This window comes from Osmerus eperlanus, chromosome 4, assembly GCF_963692335.1.
Source record: "Osmerus eperlanus chromosome 4, fOsmEpe2.1, whole genome shotgun sequence".
Taxonomy (NCBI): domain Eukaryota; kingdom Metazoa; phylum Chordata; class Actinopteri; order Osmeriformes; family Osmeridae; genus Osmerus; species Osmerus eperlanus.
In genome coordinates, this window is record NC_085021.1 from 8315879 (window position 1) to 8338915 (window position 23037).

Here is a 23037-nt window from a genome sequence, read left to right on the forward strand (position 1 = left end):
CAATTGACGTGATGACAGATAACATAAAATACCCCAAAATTGATTTTGGAGAGTTGACATTCCATCACAATTCTGTCCATTTTCATTTACATAAATTTTTCTTTGACTACATGGACATTAAGGTATTTGTAATTATTCTACAAAGCACCCTGTCTATTCACTTACTTTTGGCAGAGAGTACAACATATCAAAAGCCTGTAAGTAAAACTACTTGCTTAATCCCTGAAGATACTAAACCGCCTCTATACCAAAGACCCAAAAGTTGTATTCGTCTAAACGTTAGAGGGAATTTTGTACGTTTAATGACAATACAATATTGTTTTTATTTTAAATGAATTGTGATATAAACAATAGCATGTCGTCTGTTTGACAGATATGTGGGCAACGGCCGCTCGTGAGCGCTCCAGGTGGGTCACGTATTGTAGGTGGGCATGACGCACCAGTAGGGGCATGGCCATGGCTGGTCAGTCTTCAGGTGAATTCGGCGCATTTCTGTGGTGGTTCTATCCTCAACAGCCTTTGGGTGCTCACAGCATCACATTGTTTCTCCGACAAACGGTGAGTATAGGCCCACCTTTTAAGACATAACACCATTTTGTTTTGAAATTATTATTTCGAGATATTAACAAAGACAAAGTAAACAAAGCTTTAAGAAGATGGATTAGCACACACACAATGTCCATAGTTGGCAATCCTACTGAATGCAGCATCAAGATCCCCGTATACATACCAACCTATCCTGGTTATAACAATAGTCATAGGCAAGTGTAAAATTCAGACTTTTTTATTTATTTTTTACTGACAGGAAAATAAGTCACCTTTCTGTGGTGGCAGGTCTACATGTGTTATCAGCACCTGGAAAACATTCCCAACGCAAAAACATTCATTTGGTCATACACCACAAGAACTACGTAAAAGCCAGCTTCGTCAATGATATAGCTCTTCTTCTTCTAAGCTCCCCATTGCACTTCGATGAATATGTCATGCCTGTCTGTTCAATGGCAAATGAAACAGAGGAATCAAACCTTCATTTCAACCACTGTTTCATCAGTGGTTGGGGCAGCAACACTTACAAAGGTTCGTATGAAGCCGACCCATGTTATGACCCAGTTCATCTGTCAATTCATCTGAAACTGTCAGTGTTGGTACAGGATCTGAAATTAAAGATGGGTGCTTACAGGGTTGACAGTCACCAAACTACAAGAGGCTGAGGTGCAGCTCATGAACAGAAACAAATGCAACCAGCTCGACTGGTACGATGGTATAATCACAGATACTATGATTTGTGCTGGGTCAGAGATGGGGGCTGTCGATTCATGTCAGGTATTAGACATTTGAAACTGCACTGAAAATTAAATCTCTGTTGGATTTTTCGGTAGATTTGAAGGCTTTCTCCAGAGTAGAACTTATTTGTTGTCTGGTTTTAGGGAGACAGCGGAGGCCCTCTCCAGTGCTACAGTGAGGATCAGGACAGATTCTACCTTGTCGGTGTGACAAGCTTTGGCGAGGATTGTGGATTGGCTAAAAGGCCAGGAGTGTATACTCGAACGAGCAAGTATGTGTCTTGGCTGCAGATGATCCAGTCAAGGACGCTGTCTGCTGCCTGGAGTTTACATCCCAGTTACATACTACTTCTACTCTTGGCTGGTTTGATCCTGAGTTGAACCCGGCAGATCACTGACCAGTGACCATCATCTTGCCTCATGACCCCTCAGTGTCTCATTAAAGGTTGATTTAATGAATATCAGACGTGTATGTCACCCATGTGAAGATGCCCACATGGCTGTGGCACCTTACACTGCACCCCTTCCTACAGTTGAAACCAAACTCAAATGTATGTTCAAACCTTTAGCCATAGATGGTCCACTCAAAATGTGGGCCCCTACACTAATTAGCCTATTGAGTTCAGGTGTTTCAGCCACACTCCTTCCTTCGTTCATAAAATCCAGCACAGTCGTGGAATCTCTATAGACGGACATGGGCAGTACAATATGGGTTGTATTGAAGGGCTCAGTGACTTTTAGCGTGGCCCAGTCATAGTATACCACCTTTACCACAAGTCATTCTGTGCGATTTCTGCCATGCTAGCTCAGCCATGGTCAACCGTGTAAGTGCTGTAATTGTGGAAATAAGTAGAAACGTCTAGGAACGACAAGAGCCCAGCCACGGAGTGGTGGACCACACAAGCGGAGCAGGCCCGCCGAGCGCTGAAGCGTGTACCACCGACCATCTGTTGCATCGCTCACCAGACTACCGGAAGCAAAGCCAGCACAAGAACTGTGCATCAGGAGCTTCACAAACTGGGTTTCTATGACGGAACAGCCGTGCGCCGGCCTCACGTCAGCATGCGCAATGCCAAGTGCCGGCTGGAGCGTATGCGAAGCACATCGCTGTCACTGGAGCAGTGGAAAGGTGTTCTCTGGGGTGGAGAGACACGCCATACTCTCTGATGGATGAATCTGGTTGTGGTGGATGCCAGGAGAACACTACCTACTGGAATATATAGTGCCAGCTGTAAAGTTTGGAGGTGGAGGGATGCTAGTCTCTCAGGGTTTGGGCTAGGCCCCTTAGATCTCATGAATTGTATTATAAAGGCTACAGGATCCAAATACATTTTAGACAAATGGGTGCTTCTAACTTCTAACTGTTGCAACAGTTTGGGGAAGGCCCTTTCCTGTTCCACCATGACTGTGTCCCCTTTACATTACTGCCTATGGTTTTGGAATGGGATGTCCTTCAAGCTCATGTAGGTGTGACCAGGTGTCCATATACCTTTGACTATATAATGCAAGGCTGTAATCCTAATGTATATATTGGGGGGACCCCCCCCCCCCCCAATATTCAAATCTGGTCAAAATGTCCCCCCCAATATGTTGATATAAAAATATAAATATGCTACGCTACAACAGGCAACCACGCACGCTGTCCGACCCTCAGACTCCCCAGCAGATTTTGGCCCCCCCAATGTTGACTCCATGGCTACGGCCTTGATATAATGTATATATTATTTGAATTAGTAGTAGTAGTTAGTTGTTATTCATTTGTTCACTGCACATTTATGAAATGCCAAGAAGTATAGTAGTAGCCAGAACAGTGTAACAGACAACTTGGCACAAGTTGATGGTGACGATGAATGTGATTTGTGCTGGCAGCTCTTAGGGTAGCCCAGAAGGATCATGAGTAAATCCAGACACAATCTGACCGATATAACATATTGTGTGGTGGGACATCACTGTAGTCCTATAATGCAGTCTGAGTGTTAACATTTTACACTTAGAAACTTGTTTCTCATCTCTTCTGCTAATTTTCATCCAAATCTTGGGGGCCCCATAAACTGCTTCATCACCGCTGCTAGATATGACTGTAGTTAGATTTAGTTAAAATACTAATGATGCTAAATATGAATGGGTAATATCCAATGGGCATGGGATGTACAGTATAGCAGAAGTATGGAAACTCAACTAAGGCTGCTAGATAAGTGGCCTGACACCTAGTGGACATAAGATGCAACTTCACACGCTAAACAGAAACGCAGAGGCACTCCCACAAAAAGCCTGTTTTTTATTGTTCACATGAAACATACAGTGACATGACATTATTTTGTCAAATAAGACATATTATGCCTTTTCTGAGTTGGAAGGTATTGCACCATATACTGAAATCAAATTGAATGCAGCCTTTTCTATGCATAGTGAGCAGACTTTGTTGAGGTATGTATTTCTGGCCCTTGAGAATTGAAAAGAAACATCAGAAAGGTTCATATTATTTTAACCTTACAGATACAATATTGTGCTTTTAAGTCAACTCCCCAGTTTTGCAATAGTATCGAGCTTCACTCACACAGCCAATCCTCCCACTAACAAAATCAATCCTCCCACTAATGAAAGCCAGTCACTCACAAAAACGTCTAAAAAAAAGAAAATAATAACTTCTGTTCATCATGCTCAGATACGATTTTAAAACACATTGTTAAGAATAAAGGTACAATCGGTGTAGAAGAAGCGGTGTGTGAGTTGGCGCTAGTGTTATTGTGACTAGGGCCCGTGTTAGGGGCCCTCTGTCCTTAGTGAGATGCTTGGCTGGGTGGCTGCAGCTGGATCTCTCCACTTTTGCATGATCTTTTTTAATTTTTTTATTCAACAGTACAATTTACACAGTGGACAAATTTGAAATGGGAACTCCTACTTCTCATGTTGTTTTGTACATGATAGAACTGTTACAATATTGAACATTCATATCAGTTTTTGCACATTTATGCACAACTGAAAGTTGTTTGTTTCAAATGATATGAAGGCTATCAATGACTTGCATGAATTAACTGTTATGATTCATTATCTTCACAGAGGGCTACCAGAAGTAGGATTCACAGTTGTAACATGTTTTACAGATATTACAAATATTGTCCATTCCTCTTGTACCCACATACACTTTGAAGCAAATTAGTTAATATTAGCCCATTTCAAGCTATAGCACCAATTTTTATTGAATACAAGGGAAATTATCTACAATACTCTTTAAAATGTGATGGTATTAATGTACAGTTGGAAGAAGCCAAATACCACAGACTAGCCCAAAAAGTTGAAACATTTATTTATAACTCATTTAACTGAACATCATTCAAAAATATGGGCTTGTATGAATTACAATGATTGTGATTCAAGTAGTTCAACTACCTACGTGTCAAACATTTGCAGATGAGTTGTGGCATCTTGTTAACAATAGCTAAATAGTAGTCTGAGTAAAAGAACATTAGATATTGGAAGTAAATTACCTTAAAATCATTTAAAAACAACTTTGACATAGTGAATAAAAATTGCAGTACAGTGGAGTCGACATAAAATAGGCCAGACAACAAAAATAAACTGGCATAAAACAAAAACATTGTTGAGCATTTTCATATTCATAAAATTAAAATTGACTTTTTTTCTTTCGCTCTAGGAAAGGCAAACAATGCACTTTTAAACAGGCACACACAAGCTCACGCACTCTCACTTTCACGCTTCTTGCAAAAAGTTATGTGATATGGGAAAGTGCAAATTGTTAACCACCTGCCAAAACCTTTTGATAAACGTCCTCAAATTTTGCAATGTGTTACTTACCATTAAGTCAGTGGTGCAGAAATTTGCTGTCAAGTATGAAAGATCCGTCAAGTTTTATCAACATATACAATAAGTTTCAATGTACACATGAACACCAGTAATACAGTATTTGACCTCTAAAATACAACCCATACAGTCAACATATCATCCTTACCATCCAGCCAGACTCCCTTTTGCTATCATTTAAGCACAGCGATAAAATGAAAGCTTTGACAAAAGTATAGAAGTTCCACAGGTTTCCTAAGGCAAACACTTGTTCTCATTTTTATACCTACTGAACTTTTCTTTTTTTCTTGGTAACACACCAAATCCATTATTTAAGACCACACTGTGCTTCATGCTAAAGAAAGGCACTGGTTTGCCTTTTAAAATATCCAAATGTAAAGTCCAGTCTATTGAGTGAGAGATGATACCCATTGCTGCACTATGGGGAACTAGGAAAAGCAACATTGGTATTAGTAGCTGACCTTCAATACCTTTCATCCGAAGAAGAACTAGTTATTAAAGAATTAGTCGGTTCATGGCTCATAACCACATATTTGTTTTAAATCATTCATGAAGCCATTTCTGCCCTGTGTCTGGGAGGGTATGCATGGCTGTGACCGGCACGGAGATTCTCTGGGAGCCAGGCGTGTTCTAACGTCAGCAGGGAGGACCACAGACGGGTGTGCGGGCGTGGCTGCAGGGTGGCGGTGAGGCCGGGGCGAGGGCACGGTAACACTGTTGGAGAGTCTGAAGCTGTGGTCCTTTCTCCACGGAGGAGGACAGAGGGTTAAAGTGCACAGGGAGGGAGGGAGGCCTCGGAGCTCCTCTCAGTGCCTCCAGCGTTGCCCAACCCCCTGCCTACCTGATGAAACTACCCAAAAAAATAAAAGGTCAAAAACTCAATTCTGAACTAAAAAAGACTCACAGAAATGGGAATGGATGGAGTCCAGGAGATAAGAGTCTTCTCTGTGGTCATTTCCAAAACGACATCTGTCACGTCCGGTGAAAGGTGCGGTCGGGGAGACAAGGAGAGGACGAGCGGGGGAGGGAGAGTTGGAGGGAGGTGGTCTTCCTCTCGGCCGAACGCCACCGTCCAGAAGAAGGGGGCCGCCGGCCTCATCCTCCGCCGGACGTTATTCTCAGAGCCGGTCGGGAAGTGGAGCAACAGTTAAGAGGCTTAGCTCGGGTCAACCAGAGTATTCTCCCACTGCCTCACTTGGGTAACACACCTCTGGACACACCCAGCCCAGAGCCAGGAGAGAGAGGGCTGCAGGGAGTGGGGAGAAGCATTGTCCACTGTGTGTGTGTGTGTGTGTGTGTGTGTGTGCTTCACCTCTTCTTCAGAAGGGTTGCATCAGTCCTCCCCCCCCCCACTCCAGTCCTTTCCCCCTCTTTCCAAGGTCACCAAGTCTCCAGATTCAAGACAGTGTGTATACATACGCGCGCGTGCGTGCGTGTGAACGCGGGCGCTAGCCAGGAAGGGTCTTCACATGTTGTAGGCCACGTAGATGGGATCCAGCTGGTCGGCCAGGAAAGAGTCCCTCAGGTGCATGCGCTGCTTCTCCCCGCGGGAGTTGATGGGGATGACCCCGGGGTCCACCACCACCACCACCCCCACGATGAGGTGGTGCTCCTCCAGCACCACGTTGGTCACCAGGGGCACCAGGTCCAGGGCCTCCTGCTCCGAGCCGGCCAGCTCCGCCACCACCACCAGCAGGTTGGTCCAGGTGAACACGGCGCTGGAACACAGGGACACGGGGAGGGAGAGGGTGAGACAGGCTTGCCAGGGGTGGACGGTCGTGTGGCTGTGCCTTTCGACGCAGTCTGCTGGCGACATGTGTGTACTGCACACTTGACAGTACCCTAGCGCCAAATGGTGAAGCTACCTGACTAACTGATGTGTTTGTCACGGCCCGCATGAGAAAAAAACATGATTGTACACAAATGTAAAAGTATATTCCAAAGATATCAGACACCGTGAGCTGGTTATTCAGGTCATGGGGGGAAATGAAGTGAACACATCCTTTGTGTGAGTGTGTATACACACACACACACACACAGGGTATATCAGGGTGTTGTGGGAGTGCATGCAGCATCTCTGGGGCGGAGGGTCGTACCTCTCGGCGATGCTGCGGTGAGCCCGGGAGACGGACGTCTCGATGTCGATGGGGTGGTACCTCAGGCCCCGGAGCTCCAGGGTCTCGTCCAGGTAGCCCACCACGAACAGGGCGTCGTGCCGGTCTGAACGGGAGAGGTTTAGAGGGGGGGGGGGGGGGGGGGGTTGGTCAGCGTGGCTTGGCTTTTCACCCAGAACCCACACAATATGCTGGCATATTCTCGCAAATTAATGTTTGAGAAAACATGCTTTTTTGAGGGGGGGGGGGGGGATACATTTCATTGCTACACCGTACGACCTCCTCCCTCCTCCTCACCTCCGCTGGCGTCCAGCAACTCGGTCCTCTTGACAAAGCCCAGGTACCCGGTGCGGGCCCACAGGGTCTGGGGCTCCCCGAAGCTCAGCCGGGTGTTGAAGTGGTCCGCCTGCAGGCTCTCCTCGCCGTAGATGGTGTAGTAGCCGCTGGCGCTGTGAGGGCTGTTCACCCAGATCTGACACACGCACACAGATACACACACGCAGGGAGTGGAACGTGAGGCCCAAACAAGTGGGTCTATCATGGATTTGACGAGGGGAGGTAACAGGGGAAAGGACACTTACCTCCCCGAGATGGGAATCTCCCAATGGACCCCTGGTCTCTGGGTTGACAATGATCACCCTCACCCCTGGGAGAATCTGAGAGGACAGAACGGTCCATGTTCAATAGAACAGCCAATCTACCCTGCATGAGCTAGAACAGACACGCACGGCAACTCCTGGAGGTCAAGTGTGGGCTGACAGTCGTCGGGAAGGAGATACTCACTGTTCCGGACTCCATGAGTGGAAGACTCTGAGGTGCTCCCCTCTCCACCAGCCTCACTCTGGAAGGCACACACATGGGACAGGAACACAGTCAGTGTGTGGCTCTCTGGTCTCTAGTTCTACAGCTCTATTTCCTGGAGCTGGCTAGCTACGGTCTGGTGTCTGGGACCTACCTGTCATGGCGGAGGGACTTCATATCCACGTAGACCGTGGAAGGGTCTGGTCCAGAAGTACCCTGTAGGGGAGGCACAGAGGGGAAAGATGAGCTAGCACCCTGTGTACCCGAGGTATCCATGTTATATTAAACACTGCTGCTTTAAAGAGAGAGTTGTCGGACACCCACACACACTCGTACTACATGTGTATTAACACGTTTGCGTAACGCAACTGTGAGCCGGTATGTGTCCACGCTCAGGTGTGTTTGCACGTGCGTACTGTGTGTGTGTGTCCATGTCCGTGTGTGTGTGTGTGTGTCCCCACCTGCAGACAGATGGCCAGGTTGACCCTGGAGCCGAAGGCGGTGCTGACGGCGCGGGGCGACAGCCCCAGGTCTTTGAAGAGCTTGGAGAAGGACTGGGTGAGGGTGAGGCGCGGGCGCTCCTCTGCTATCACCACGCAGCTCCTCACACACGACAGGTTCACCCCCCTCGCCTGCAACACACACGGCCCCGCACGGGGGTGAGGTCGAGAACGCACGTGCTCAGTGTGTGACGGTGTGCGCGCGAGAGAGAGAGACAGAGAGATAGTGTGAGTGTGAGAGAGATAGTGTGAGTGTGCATGTGTCAGTGAGAGAGAGAGAGAGAGAGAGAGAGAGAGAGAGAGAGAGAGAGAGAGAGAGAGAGAGAGAGAGAGAGAGAGAGAGAGAGAGAGACAGTGTGAGTGAGTGTGTATGTGAGTGTGTGTGATCCTGACCTTCAGGATCTCCGTCTGCATGCCCAGGCCCTTGGTGCAGAGCTCCATGACAGAGTAGGAGCAGAAGGTGTCTCTGATCTTGTACTGACTGAGCGTGCTCAGCCACAGGGGCAGGGCGCCCTCCAGCTCCAGAGGGGGGATCAGGATGGACTGGTGGCCAGAGTACACACTACACACACACACACACACACACACACACACACACACACACACACACACACACACACACACACACACACACACACACACACACACACACACACACACACACACACACACACACACACACACACACACACACACACACACACACACACACACACACACACACACACACACACGAAGGGACATCCTAATTGACATGGTGTGTGCAGTCTGTGTGGTGGTTTGTATTTTGAACATTTATTTGGGGAATTGTTGTTGTTGTACAGCACATTACAGTAAAAAAATGTTTTATGACAACAAAGGATTTGTGCTTTATTAGACAGTTGTTAAGCGTGGTGTGACAGCGTGTAGTGTGACAGCAGAGGCAGGAAAAGGGAGAGAGGAGAAGGGAAGCAGGACCCACGCCGCTGCAGTAAGGCCTCGGCCTGCATGGTACTGATCCGGTGAGCTGTCGGGACGGAACAGGACTGGAAATGCAGAGTGTGTGTATCCTACCTGGAGAGGCACCACAGTACAAAGCCCAGGCCACAGTAGGGGTCCAGGCAGATGGCTATTTGGCGGGACGAGTACAGCTCGCACTGCAGCTTGATGGAGCGACACAGAGTACTGGTGGCAGCATGGGACATCTGAACACACACACACAGTTTAAAATGAGTTTTTCCATCAATCCGATTCAACTTGAGAGGGGAAGTGTCAGCCAGTCTCTGGGACAGTCCAGAGAGGCCCGTACCTTGACGCCAGTGAGCATGCCCGTGGTGGACACGCTGAAGTCCAGGTAGGCCAGCATCTCTGCTGTGGGGGGCTTGTAGATCTGGGGGGGCCGTCTCCTGGGGAGGTCATCTGGACACACACACACACACACACACAATACCTTTTAACATAAGGTACTGGCTCGAACAGCTACAGAACCAGAAGCAAGACCCCATGGTGGGAGAACTGGGGTGTGGTGAGACAGACAGACAGACAGACGGAGGGGGAGAGGTACCGGTGTCTATGATGGTGGGCCAGGTCTTGATGTTGACGCTGGCGGCGGCCTCTCTGGACCTGAGGATTCTCATGAGGGGCTGGGTGGTGAGGATGCACGCTGCCTTGCTCACCTGCAGGAGGGGGAGGAAGAGTAAAAGGAGGAAGGGGAGGAACAGGAAGTGGACAAAAAAAAGAGAAAAGCAGTGATGACAGACATCAGAGATATAGACTAGACAGAAAACAGTCTCAGAGAGAGCAACTGGGTCTCATTAGGGGGGGGGGGGGGGGGGGGGGTCGCTGGCTTACGTCTATGATCATCCGGACCGTGGGGAGGGTAGCGGCCAGGTTTTGGGGGTGGGGGGGGCGCACGGTCACGGGGATGACTCCGGCGTAGAGACAGCCGTAGAAGGCCGCAATCAGGTCGATCCCTGGGCGTCAGACAGACACAGTTGGCCAACAGAGACGCACAATGACATCATGGTTTAGGGGAGAAGTCCACCAGGCGGTGAGAGAAAGCTGGGACGAACAGCGCCGTGAACAGCCTTGGTTGTACTGCTCGCTCGCTCGCGCGCGTGTGTGTGTGTGTGAGTGTGTGTGTGTACACAGCTGACCTGGAGGATAGAGCAGCACCACGTTGTCTCCTGTGTTGAGGCCTCCTCTCTCCAGCAGGGCTGAGGTGATCTTCTCTGCACGCTTGTGCAGCTGGACACAAGTGGCTGTGCACACTGCCACCCCCTGGAGGACAGAAAGGGTATTACACCCCGGCACAGCCCCAGTGGGCACGCTTGATTCTACCGTCATGTGTGTATAACATGAGGACATGCTGTGTGTGTGTGGGAGGGGGGGGGTTACCTTGGCGTTGAGCAGCACGTACAGAACGTGCTCTGGGTCAGTCTGGGCTCTCCACTGTAAGGCCTCAGACAAGAACTGGTGCTGCAGGGATACAGATGGAGCAGAGAGTGTGAGTGTGTGTTTGTGAGAGTGTGTGTGTGTGTGTGTGTGTGTGTGTGTGTGCGCGTGTATTCAAGACATTCAACACAGAATCCCCCCGACCAAGTGAAACGCCCTCTCAATAACAGCGCCCCATTTCTCCCCCCCCCCCCACCCCCTTCTTTTTGGGGGGGTCTGAAACTAAAATGGCCTCCATCTCTGCCCGGTGAGTAGAGAAACAACGCTTTCAATTCCACTTGGCCTGGTTAGAAATACAACAATCCCAGAAGCCAGCAGGCCTCTGCAGGAGCAGCCCAGAGAGGCTCCCAGCTGTCAACACCAACAGCAAGCAAAGCTTTGGAGGCCCACGGGTGAACCCAAGGACAGAATACAGGAACAGTTGGATGACAAGAGGCGGGGAGGGGGGCGGGAGTTAGCCACAGCGCAGTAAACACACACACACACACACAGGGTGCTGGCCATGCCCTCCCAGGCTAGCATTCTTCTGTGCCACCTACTGTCACACCAGGGTGGCAGTGCCCCTGGTGGAGAGAGGAGACGAGGGCAGGAGAGATGCATGCAGACTGGGCTGACCTCACACACACACACACACACACGCACACGCGCACACGCGCTGAGGGACTGCCACTGGTAACCAAGCACACCACCACCACCACCACCAAGCAGCGGCTCCAGCAACACTAGCCCCTCCCACCCGCCGTGCCCGGCCAATCGGCTCTTACCATCACAGCGGGCCACTTGGCGAGCTACCCAGCGAGAGCAGAACGGACAACATAACACAGCCTTAGGACAGGAAGTCAGCAGTCACCACTTCCTGTTCACATCCAGCCCTCACCTCAAGTTGCTAGCATCTCTAACTGTGCAGTAGATGTCAATAATACACTGGGATAAGCAATTTCTTCAGTTTTTTTTTGTACATACGCTGTTCTCAGTTACTATTTCCCGTCTGGGATCGATAAGTTCTAGCTTTCTTCTTTCTAATTCCAACTATCTGTCTGTCCATCTTTTATATCTATCCATCTCTCCATCCATCCACCCATCTCCCAGTAGCTCTAGTGGTGTGTGTAGCAGATGTTGTTCTCCAGGCTCCCCCCAGACAGCAGGTCTGGGTGGAGTCTGGCTGGGCTCACCTTCCTGACCAGGCCCTCGTCCTCCACCACGCCCAGCTCCCGGCCGGTTGCCTGGGCGATCCTCTTCCCTGCTACCAGGTTCCCCACCATGATGGACGCTGGCCCCACCCCCACTGTCCCCCAAACACAGCAGGGTCACACACATGGGACATCACACTGATAGAATTGATTTTGTTTGATTGCCGTGTTGAGGAATTTCACAAATGTGCAGTATGTGTGGTTTTTGCAGATTGGGACTGCCCGTGTGTGTTTTAATCACTGTGGACTGTCCAAACGTTTGACTGGTACTGTATATATATAACAATTCAATTTGTCCAAATCTGTAAAAAAGGCAAGATTATAGAAAAGATAATCTTTCCTTTTTTACAGATTTGGACCCATGTGTTTGAAATAACGTGAAACCAAATTGAATCGATATCACATTACAATACATCATGACATCATTAAAACAACTTAACACTTCTTATTGCAAACGAACTAAGATGAATTCTCTTTTCTTACTGGATCTCTCAGATGGCAGCCCTAGCCCTAACCCCAGCCCGCCTCTCCGCTCACCTGGCTGCTTCTGCCGGGGCTTGGGCAGGTTGGTGACGCAGGTGTGGGGGCACAGCAGGATGTTGCAGGGGTGCAGGTTGCCCTCCAGGAAGTTCTGCTTGGTCTCCGAGACGTGGATCCCTCCCAGGGGCGTCTTGGGCAGCGTGTTGGCGGGTACCAGGGCCAGGCAGTACAGCCCCACCTGGTGGATGCTGTCTATGGCCTGGGGAGGACACACACACACACACACAGATACACACACACACACACACACGCACACACACAGGTACACGCACACATACACACACACAGAGAAATACACACACACACAGATATACACACACACAGGTACACGCACACATACACACACACACACAGAGAAATACACACACACACAGATATACACACACAGGTACACGCACACGCACACACACACACAGGTACACACACACACACAGGTACACACTGTTTAGGTACAGTAGCATGGGGATCTGTGAAAAACATGGAGATTTAGACCATCGACTGTGACAATGTGGAGAGAGAGATACTGTCGTTGACCAGAGCAGGGATGGACAGATCGTGTTGATGGATTTAGGTGGGGTTTGATGAAGGGATGATGGGAGTACCTGCAGGACTCTGCTCATCCACTGGAAGCTGTCCTCCTCGCTGGCGTCTGGCCTCTGCTCGGCCACGATCACGATCCTCTCATCGTAGAACACCGTCACGGAGAACACGGCGATCCTGACGCACACCAGGAACACGCCGCATTCAGGAGGGCAGACACACGCTGCATACCAGCACACACACACACATACACGCACGCACGCTGGATACAGCGACACACACACACACCACGTGCACGCACACGCACCTGCCCCTGTAGACTGTTTTGACGGGCTCCACAGCCAGTGCGGTGGCCACCAGGTCGTCAGCGTTGTGCCGTCGTCCGCTCACGGTCAGCAGGCCTTCGTTCTTCCCCACCACAAACACCAGGCTGCCCTGGGGGGGAGGGGGAGGAGGGAGAGGTCAGCTAGCCAATAGGGTGATACGGTGTTTTAAAGAATGAAATGAAATCATTTTGTGTGTGTGAATACATGTACATGTATTGGGTGGGTGGGGTGTGAGTGAGTGAGTGAGTGAGTGAGTGAGAGTGAGTGAGTGAGAGTGTGAGTGTGTGTGTCTTACTGGCCCGACGAAGCCGAGCAGCCCAGTGCGGGTGAAGGGGATCTCTCCTATAGGAGCTCCAGCCTGGTTCACTGGTATGACCTACAGATGAGGACACACACACACACACTTGAGTCCAGTTCACAGTAGAGGCCAGTCATGAGTAGAACAGAGGGCAGAGTTGACGGTAGAACAGACAGTAGAGTTCACAGTAGAACAGACAGTAGAGTTGACAGTAGAGTTGACAGTATAGTTGACAGTAGAACAGAGAGTAGAGTTGACAGTAGAACCGACAGTAGAGTTGACAGTAGAACAGACAGTAGAGTTGACAGTAGAGTTCACAGTAGAACAGAGAGTAGAGTTGACAGTAGAACAGACAGTAGAGTTGACAGTAGAACAGACAGTAGAGTTGACAGTAGAGTTGACAGTGTAGAACAGAGAGTAGAGTTGACAGTAGAAACGACAGTAGAGTTGACAGTAGAGTTGACAGTAGAGCAAACAGTAGAGTTGACAGTAGAGTTGACAGTAGAACAGACAGTAGAGTTGACAGTAGAGCAAACAGTAGAGTTGACAGTAGAGTTGACAGTAGAGCAGACAGTAGAGTTGACAGTAGAACAGAGGGCAGAGCTGAGACCTCGAAGGTGTTCTTGGTGACTCCAGGGAGGCCGTAGTACATGGTGCCTCCGGCGCGAGAGTTGAGGACGATCTCTCCGATCTCATCCGTCTTACACAGCTGAGGAGGCCCGTCAGGCTTCACTATACACATCAGAGCTGGGACACACACACACACGTCATGAGTCTAACCTTTGCTCTCACGTGCACAAGTGAGCATGTCGTTCCAACACAAGCATCAAAACTGTCAATGATGGTCTAGTAGACTGCATGTTAACTGGCAAGCATGAGCAGATCTTGACGTAGTGTGGTAAACAAGTGTGTAGTGTAGTGTGGTAAACAAGTGTGTAGTGTGGTAAACAAGTGTGTAGTGTGGTAAACAAGTGTGTAGTGTAGTGTGGTAAACAAGTGTGTAGTGTGGTAAACAAGTGTGTAGTGTAGTGTGGTAAACAAGTGTGTAGTGTGGTAAACAAGTGTGTAGTGTGTGTGTGCTGTCCTGAGGGCAGCTGGCCGGGCTGTCAGACCTCCAGGCATGACGTGGCCCACGTCCTGCACGGTGAGGGCCGAGTTCTTGTCCTCCGTGTTGACCCTGATCACCCCGTGGCTCAGACCCCCCATGGAGAGGATGGCCCTGGCAGGGAGGGGGGCACCGCGGGCACCGGGCCTGGGGGGGGAGGGAGGGAGGGAGGGAGGGAGGGAGGGGGGATATATAGTATATGTTGATGGCCAATTTTGAAAACGACCTGACTCAAATGCAGTTTCTGTGTGTGTGTGTGTGTGTCAGGGCTGCAGTACCTGCGTATGGCCACAGTGAGGGCCTCGGGGGACGAGGCACAGGGGCAGATGACCTCAGGCTTCAGGCCGTGGGACTGGAACACATTGAGGAAGGCGTCGCAGGACGACACAGACCCTGACGGAAGCAGCGTACCCAGGGTGAGTGGAAATACACCCCACAACACTGACACACTGGGAAAGACTGTCCTTAGTAACACTCACACTGACACACTGGGAAAGACTGCCCTTAGTAACACTCACACTGACACACTGGGAAAGACTGTCCTTAGTAACACTCACACTGACACACTGGGAAAGACTGTCCTTAGTAACACTCACACTGACACACTGGGAAAGACTGTCCTTAGTAACACTCACACTGACACACTGGGAAAGACTGTCCTTAGTAACACTCACACTGACACACTGGGAAAGACTGTCCTTAGTAACACTCACACTGACACACTGGGAAAGACTGTCCTTAGTAACACTCACACTGACACACTGGGAAAGACTGTCCTTAGTAACACTCATTCAGCAAAGTCATTTACTGTTGTGGGTAACATGCAGTAGACAATGTTTTTTGGTACGAGTGTGTTTGTATGTGCGTGCGTGTGTGTGTGTGTGTGTCTGTGTGTGTGTGTCTGTGTGTGTGTGTGTGTGTGTGTGTCTGTGTGTGTGTGTCTGTGTGTGTGTGTGTGTGTGTGTGTCTGTGTGTGTGTGTGTGTCTGTGTGTGTGTGTGTGTGTGCGCGTGTCTCACAGGGGTTGGCTCCGTCTGCCACTATGAGCATGCGTATGGAGGACAGGTTGGTGTCTCGTTGGTCCCTGTGGGCCATCATGGCCCAGTGGAGATCCCGACACTTCACCAAGGCAACGCGTGCTAGAGGGACACACACACAAACACACAATCAAGTCTGACTCATATACACTACATCACAACACTAAATTATAACTCGAAATGAAGTGACACAATTTTACAATGATTACATTGTACCTCATATAGTCACTATGCTTATGTTACAGAATATGAGATTAGAACTTGGCAGATTATTCACCTTTGTGAATGTGGACCCTCTGCACCCAGGACATTGGACAGGCCTTCATGACTGCATAGGGAACCGTGATGGTGTGGATTCTGTTCATGACGCTCTGGGACCAAAACACACACACACACAATCATCATCATCCTAATCCCTGCCCCAAAAGCACGACCTGTGGCTCTTGCCTGCCCGTCTCTCTCACCGTTAGAACGCCGTGCCACAAGCCCATGTCCTTCTTACAGTCCAGCACGTTGACCAACGTCTCTCCTGAGGGACACACACACAGGTCAGATACACACAACCATCATTTCCCATCCCTACCCCAATTATAATGAAGCATTGAGGCCCACATTTAGCTCACAACACTTACATCTACACAACGTTTGATGGTATCAGCAAAATTGACCTTTTTTAGCGAAGCGGTGTTTGAGATATGAGGTTGCATTTCCTTGGCATTGACCACTGTATTACTGCTAGAACTGGGCACTTTTAGTCCTTGATTATTTGCTGCACTTTAGTAATAAAAATTAACCAGTGCCAAGTGAGTAAATGTGAATAGTGCATTGGACATAAATTACCCCGCTCTCATTCCACAGCCCGGCCCCACTGCATTGTCTCACTGACGCATTTATCTGGTGTAAAACACCACTCTTGCACCCCCCCCCCCACCCCCACCATCTTGTATGATCACCCCAGGAACTGGTGTTAGAGCTGTGTTGAGTAGTGAGAGCTGTGTTGAGTAGTGACAGCTGTGTTGAGTAGTGAGAGCTGTGTTGAGTAGTGACAGCTGTGTTGAGTAGTGACAGCTGTGTTGAGTAGTGAGAGCTGTGTTGAGTAGTGAGAGCTGTGTTGAGTAGTGAGAGCTGTGTTGACTAGTGAGAGCTGTGTTGAGTAGTGACAGCTGTGTTGAGTAGTGACAGCTGTGTTGAGTAGTGACAGCTGTGTTGAGTAGTGAGAGCTGTGTTGAGTAGTGACAGCTGTGTTGAGTAGTGAGAGCTGTGTTGACTATTGACAGCTGTGTTGACTAGTGAGAGCCGTGTTGAGTAGTGACAGCTGTGTTGAGTAGTGAGAGCTGTGTTGAGTAGTGACAGCTGTGTTGAGTAGTGAGAGCTGTGTTGAGTAGTGACAGCTGTGTTGAGTAGTGACAGCTGTGTTGAGTAGTGACAGCTGTGTTGAGTAGTGAGAGCTGTGTTGAGTAGTGAGAGCTGTGTTGAGTAGTGAGAGCTGTGTTGACTAGTGAGAGCTGTGTTGAGTAGTGACAGCTGTGTTGAGTAGTGACAGCTGTGTTGAGTAGTGACAGCTGTGTTGAGTAGTGAGAGCTGTGTTGAGTAGTGACAGCTGTGTTGAGTAGTGAGAGCTGTGTTGACTATTGACAGCTGTGTTGACTAGTGAGAGCCGTGTTGAGTAGTGACAGCTGTGTTGAGTAGTGAGAGCTGTGTTGAGTAGTGACAGCTGTGTTGAGTAGTGAGAGCTGTGTTGAGTAGTGAGAGCTGTGTTGAGTAGTGACAGCTGTGTTGAGTAGTGACAGCTGTGTTGACTAGTGAGAGCTGTGTTGAGTAGTGAGAGCTGTGTTGAGTAGTGACAGCTGTGTTGAGTAGTGACAGCTGTGTTGACTAGTGAGAGTTGAGTCTCACCTTCACAGTAGTTGCAGGCCTGGGTCAGGGCCTGACAGTGGGTCAGCAGGGAGACCTTAGACACAGCCACTCCCATCACTGTGCCTTCCTTACTGGCCTTGTACTGGGGGGACAGATGGAGAGAGAAAGAGACAGTCAGTCAGCTAGACAGTGAGGCAGTCCTTCAGTCAGCCAGCCACCACTAGTTCCCCCCTCACCTCTATATAGGCTGTGTCTGTGTTGGCAGTGGGGATGTGGGGTTGCCAGTCTTTGGAGGGCTTGGTCAGGTACTTGGTGTCGGTCACCACCCACTTCATCCTGGGCCAGCCTGGGACAGACAGACAGACAGACAGACAGAGAGAGAGAGAGAGAGAGAGAGAGAGAGAAGAGAGAGAGAGAGAGAGAGAGAGAGAGAATAAGAATTTACATCACATGTATCGACTAAACTCAAACTCCAGTGAAGAGCAGGACTTGAGTTACTGTGGGAGACGCTGTGAAGACGTTTCAGAACATTTGCCAAAGTGATGTTTGAATGGATCATCTAATAAATATATAATGAGCATCTTTAGGCCACAGAACATTGAAGAATGATTGTCAAGGGGCTATAAAAGTCTGAGGAGCTGAGTTAATACCTCCCACGGAGACAGAGAGACAGAGAGGCAGAGAAAAAGAGAAAGAGAGGCAGAGAAAGAGAGGCAGAGAAAGAGAGGCAGAGAAACAGACAGAGAAACAGAGAGACAGAGAGAGAGAGAGAGAGAGAGAGAGAGAGACAGAGACAGAGACAGAGACAGAGACAGAGACACAGACAGACAGACAGACAGAGAGAGGTGGAGAAAGAGGCTCCAGTGACAAGCAGTGGAGTAGTGACCTTTGAACTGGACGATCTCTCCGTTGGGCGTCTTGGGCAGCCCCTTGAGACACACCTCGCTGGTCAGGGCCAGGCTCACCCCACAGCTGCCCAGCAGGAAGCCTATCTGCTGGCTGCCCGCGTCCTGGGTGAGGACACATGTCAGAGTGGGCGGACATCTGGAGGACTCCGCGTTCTAACTCAGACTAGGGGGGAATCGATACATCTAACAGTACAGTCTATAACACTATAACACACTGCACTCGCTGCAGAGCCTCCATGTTTTGACATTGGATTGGAGCATTTGGACATTGTTGATGTTGTTGGCCCGGCCGGACTTACTTGGCGTGACAGGGGCACCTCGATGGGCACAGGGATGACCTCGGCCAGCAGGCAGCCGTAGAAGGCCACCCAGAACATCGCCGGGTCGCTGTTGGGGTACACCAGCGCCACCTGGGGTACGGAGAGAGACACACAAACACACACACACTTTAGTTCTGTTTGCCTCTCATCTGCTGCCTGACTCCCACCCCACCACCACCACCACCCAGCCCAGCCCAGTCCAGTCCTCACCCGGTCTCCAGGCTTCAGCACCGGCTCGCTCTTGGTGCCCAGCTTGTTGAGAAGGGTATAGGCCAGCTTCAGACTGCGGCTCCATAGTTTACCTGAGGAACACGCACAGGGTTCAAACTCCTGACTGGCGATGTGTGTGTGTGTTGTGCACTGTCGGGAACGTTTCTCCAGCATGCTACTTCTGCACCCTAATTTGCATTTCATAATAAACAATGGAATCCAGAAGTGAACGATGAAGGGCCACTGAGAATTCCCTGTAGTTGCTATAGTGATAGCAGCCCTGTGAATACTCTGTGGCTGTAACAGTACCCGGAACGTTCCCAAACAGAACGGCGTGAGCCCGCAGCCGGAGACTCACCGTATGTGAGCGTGTAGAGGGGCTTCCCGGTGATGTCCAGGGCGGTGAGGGCGGGGCTCTTGGCCTGTGTGGCCCCCCAGCGGGCCAGGGCGGCCTGCAGGGCCGGGGGCCAGTTGCTGACCACGCCCAGGGGCTCCCCCTTCACCGGGATGATCTGACGGCCCTCCGGCCGGGGGGTGTTGGGGTCCGGCTGGGGCACTGGCCCAGGAAGATGGAAGGGAGAGAGAGAGAGGGAGGAGAGGGTCACGTGTGAGGGTCTGCGGGTGTGTCTGTGTGTGTATATACGTGTGTCTGTCTGTGTGTGTGTGTTTCTCACCCTCAACGATCTCCTCCGAGTCGTCCAGGAAGAACTCGCTCAGCGGGGGTCTCTTGGGGCGTTTCAGTGTGTTGAGGAGCTGCTGGATCTTGGTGGACACCCTGCTGTTAACCGGTACGCCTGCACACACACAGCACAGACACGGTCCGTCACACACACACACACACACACACGTCTGTACACATGCAAGCACGCACGCACATGGACATGGAGCCTCACAGTAACAGACACACACGCGAACGAACCCAGCGACAAACAGGCTCACAATACGTCGACAAGGCCACATCTAGATCCTCGAACACACAGAACTCTACTACTTCACATGCAGCCACGCTGTCTCCTCTCTCTCTCTCTCACACACACACACACACACAAATACACACTAAAAAGGTACAGCATACTGTGTTTAAGGTAGTAAGACATGATGATGCTTCTCTATTGGTTAAGCAGACAGACAAATAGGCACACACAACCACGGGGGGGGGGGGGAAAGCAAGCTGATTGGCCCCGCCCCACCTCCTGTTCTGATTGGTATTACCTTTTCTGTTTCCTGATTTTTTTTATGAAAGCCATGACACGGCGGATAGTCACACACACACCCCAAAAAAAGAACAAAACACACAGCTGTTAGCAGCATTCTCAACGGCCAAGCCTGGAATGGGGGGAGGGGGGTGATAGTGAGAGAGGTACATCATGTGATCACAGCCTTCTCCACGGAATCACAAAAAAAATGCTGTCATAACACGTCATAGCCACTACAACACACACTGCCATGGCGGTGATTGTTGCATGGAGTCCCAACAATCATGGAGTAAGCCATACTGTACCAGATCAATCACAAAATGAAAGATGAAAAGCAGCATGGATCAGAGAAGGCGTGTGTGTATACGTGTGTGTGTGTGAGTGTCTATGTGTGTGTGTGTACATGCGTGTGAGTGTGCGCGCGTGTCATTCCCGTGGTGACCGGTACCGTCGGCGGTGTCCAGCATGCTGCAGCGGCTCTGTCCTCGACTCATGCCCCTGACGGCGGCGGCGCTGGGGGGCAGGTCGAGGCGGGAGCCCCTCTCCTGGGGGGTGGAGGAGGTCACGTCGGGGGGAACGCTCTCTGGAGACACACGGTGAAACAGGAAGTGGGTCTGACAGTACATCGTACCAGTATGGTCGTCCTGGCTGGATGCACATACTCAACGCATGTGTGCACATGGGTGTGGATCCTACCTATGCGCGTGATGGCCAGTATATCAGCCAGGGCGGAGGTGGTTGGAGGCTGGGTCTGAGGCTGGGTCTTGGCCTCCCCGTGGGAGAGGGTGGAGGAGGCGGAGGAGGAGGTGGAGGAGCTCTGGACCGAGCGGTTGATCCAGTAGTCGGGGCTCTGAAGGCTCTGGGCCAGCGCTGCGCTCAGGGCGGCCTGCCTCCGCAGGGAGCCCTCGTCCTCAGAGGCTGACGAGGTGTCTGGAGGGAGGGGGGAGGAGGGGAGAGAGGGGGGGAGGGTTAGGACCGGGGTCGGCTCTAATGCTGTCCCCCCTCTCAAAAAGATTCATTCTGATGTAAAGTTGAAAATTGTGATACCAATTCTTTTCTGGAAATAATAAAATGTTATAAAATGAATACATTTTAAAATGTCTTAATTTGATAAGATTAGTATACTTGGGTTCAAACTGATGAAGTGAAGGGGGTTGAACGCTGAAACTGACAATCATATGCAATGCACATGTAATTATATGTAACATCAAATGTGGTAGGCATGTATGAAATAATTCCGTCACACAAAAGTATAATTGTATACACTGTATCCCCCCCCGTGGAGACCCAAAGCCCATCCAACTGGCCCTGGAGCCAAGCCTGGTTAAGACTGTGTGACTCGGCTTGACTACCAGATGGTGTTTTGGCCAACCAGCCGGGATTACACTCACTCACATGTTGTACCACTTCATTGACCATTCTGCACCAGCCCTTTCAGCAAACGCTACTAACATCCTGAAACCCGTTTTTGGGGTGCAGCCTCAGGGAGAGAGTACCTGGAGGGGTACCGTTGTCCACGGGGGACTGGACGAAGGCCGAGCGCCTCTTGGTGGGCATGGGCAGCGCCATCTTCTCCTCCTTGTGCTTGGCCAGCGCCGCCTGCACCGCCTCTGTGTGGATGTCTGGGAGGGAGGAGAGGTGGGGAGGGAGGAGAGGTGGGGAGGGAGGGAGGGAGGGAGGGAGGGAGGGAGGGAGGGAAAAGAGAGAACGTTCTTATTTCCCACCTGACCGCTCTGTCACAAGCTTCCACAGACAAAAAACACAGGAAGAGGGAAGCAGTTGTCCAGTTGGAGCCGCTAATGGAAACTGAGCCAAGATACATGTGTGTGTGTGTGGGCTCACCTGATCTGTAGCGGTCGTCGCGGGCCCCTCCACTGCGGTGTGAGCGGTGGTGGCGGCTGGCGGAGGAGGGCCCGGGACCCTCGGGGCCCTCGGGGCTGGGGTCTGCACTGTGGCCCGGGGACAGCTGCACGTCAGGCAGGGACAGCTCCACACCTGGGGGGGGGGCGGGGTCCGGTAAAACACAGGACAGAAGCTGAAATGGTTCTGAAACGACCCTCCACACGAAACATCCTAAAACCCTTGTTTGAGGCCCGTAAGTATAACATGATACTATTTAATATAAGATCAAAGTATTTAATATACTTCTTCAAGCCTTTAAGACTCAGTCTCTTTATTTTGTATTGCCGGTAGCAGGGTGTGCGGAGGATTTAGAGACAGAGAGAGAAGGGCACATGGACCCCGGGGAGGTGAAGGCCCAGGTGGGAGAGGAGGCCCAGGTGGGAGAGGAGGCCCAGGTGGGAGAGGAGGCCCAGGTGGGAGAGGAGGCCCAGGTGGGAGAGGAGGCCCAGGTGGGAGAGGAGGCCCAGGTGGGAGAGGAGGCCCAGGTGGGAGAGGAGGCCCAGGTGGGAGAGGAGGCCCAGGTGGGAGAGGAGGCCCAGGTGGGAGAGGAGGCCCAGGTGGGAGAGGAGGCCCAGGTGGGAGAGGAGGCCCAGGTGGGAGAGGAGGCCCAGGTGGGAGAGGAGGCCCAGGGAGGGGAAACAGCAGGTACACACCTC

The 23037-nt window shown here is 50.6% G+C and overlaps 2 protein-coding genes across 3 annotated transcripts in view; one reads left to right on the forward strand and one right to left on the reverse strand.

Annotated features, from left to right (window-relative positions):
- Window positions 1-49: 49 nt before the first annotated feature.
- On the forward strand, window positions 50-1738 carry LOC134018216 (acrosin). The gene is made up of 5 exons (XM_062458096.1): window positions 50-197; window positions 374-558; window positions 806-1077; window positions 1181-1323; window positions 1428-1738. Exons 1-5 carry the CDS (start codon window positions 111-113, stop codon window positions 1662-1664), a joined length of 924 nt encoding a protein of 307 aa, XP_062314080.1. The 5' UTR covers window positions 50-110; the 3' UTR covers window positions 1665-1738.
- A 1806-nt stretch (window positions 1739-3544) lies between these two features.
- Window positions 3545-23037, reverse strand: part of dip2ba (disco-interacting protein 2 homolog Ba) — a 36950-nt gene continuing 17457 nt past the window's right edge. The window contains exons 3-39 of one of the 2 annotated variants that reach the window (XM_062458556.1): window positions 22322-22474; window positions 21976-22101; window positions 21176-21409; window positions 20928-21062; window positions 19958-20077; window positions 19642-19839; window positions 19284-19375; window positions 19053-19163; window positions 18732-18855; window positions 18082-18191; window positions 17885-17987; window positions 16453-16517; window positions 16266-16359; window positions 15971-16090; window positions 15231-15345; window positions 14960-15099; window positions 14458-14594; window positions 13845-13925; window positions 13531-13658; window positions 13286-13400; window positions 12681-12882; window positions 12126-12238; window positions 11718-11741; window positions 10897-10977; window positions 10656-10779; window positions 10351-10472; window positions 10064-10175; window positions 9809-9918; window positions 9574-9704; window positions 8914-9082; window positions 8482-8652; window positions 8175-8236; window positions 8003-8060; window positions 7801-7875; window positions 7517-7691; window positions 7202-7325; window positions 3545-6823 (exon numbers count right to left, since the gene is read on the reverse strand). In XM_062458556.1, coding sequence (XP_062314540.1) covers window positions 6571-6823; window positions 7202-7325; window positions 7517-7691; window positions 7801-7875; window positions 8003-8060; window positions 8175-8236; window positions 8482-8652; window positions 8914-9082; window positions 9574-9704; window positions 9809-9918; window positions 10064-10175; window positions 10351-10472; window positions 10656-10779; window positions 10897-10977; window positions 11718-11741; window positions 12126-12238; window positions 12681-12882; window positions 13286-13400; window positions 13531-13658; window positions 13845-13925; window positions 14458-14594; window positions 14960-15099; window positions 15231-15345; window positions 15971-16090; window positions 16266-16359; window positions 16453-16517; window positions 17885-17987; window positions 18082-18191; window positions 18732-18855; window positions 19053-19163; window positions 19284-19375; window positions 19642-19839; window positions 19958-20077; window positions 20928-21062; window positions 21176-21409; window positions 21976-22101; window positions 22322-22474 — 4607 coding nt within the window. In that variant the 3' untranslated portion in view covers window positions 3545-6570. The remainder of the gene's footprint in view (window positions 6824-7201; window positions 7326-7516; window positions 7692-7800; window positions 7876-8002; window positions 8061-8174; window positions 8237-8481; window positions 8653-8913; window positions 9083-9573; window positions 9705-9808; window positions 9919-10063; window positions 10176-10350; window positions 10473-10655; window positions 10780-10896; window positions 10978-11717; window positions 11742-12125; window positions 12239-12680; window positions 12883-13285; window positions 13401-13530; window positions 13659-13844; window positions 13926-14457; window positions 14595-14959; window positions 15100-15230; window positions 15346-15970; window positions 16091-16265; window positions 16360-16452; window positions 16518-17884; window positions 17988-18081; window positions 18192-18731; window positions 18856-19052; window positions 19164-19283; window positions 19376-19641; window positions 19840-19957; window positions 20078-20927; window positions 21063-21175; window positions 21410-21975; window positions 22102-22321; window positions 22475-23037) is intronic. The other variant, XM_062458557.1, reaches the window with a different exon arrangement.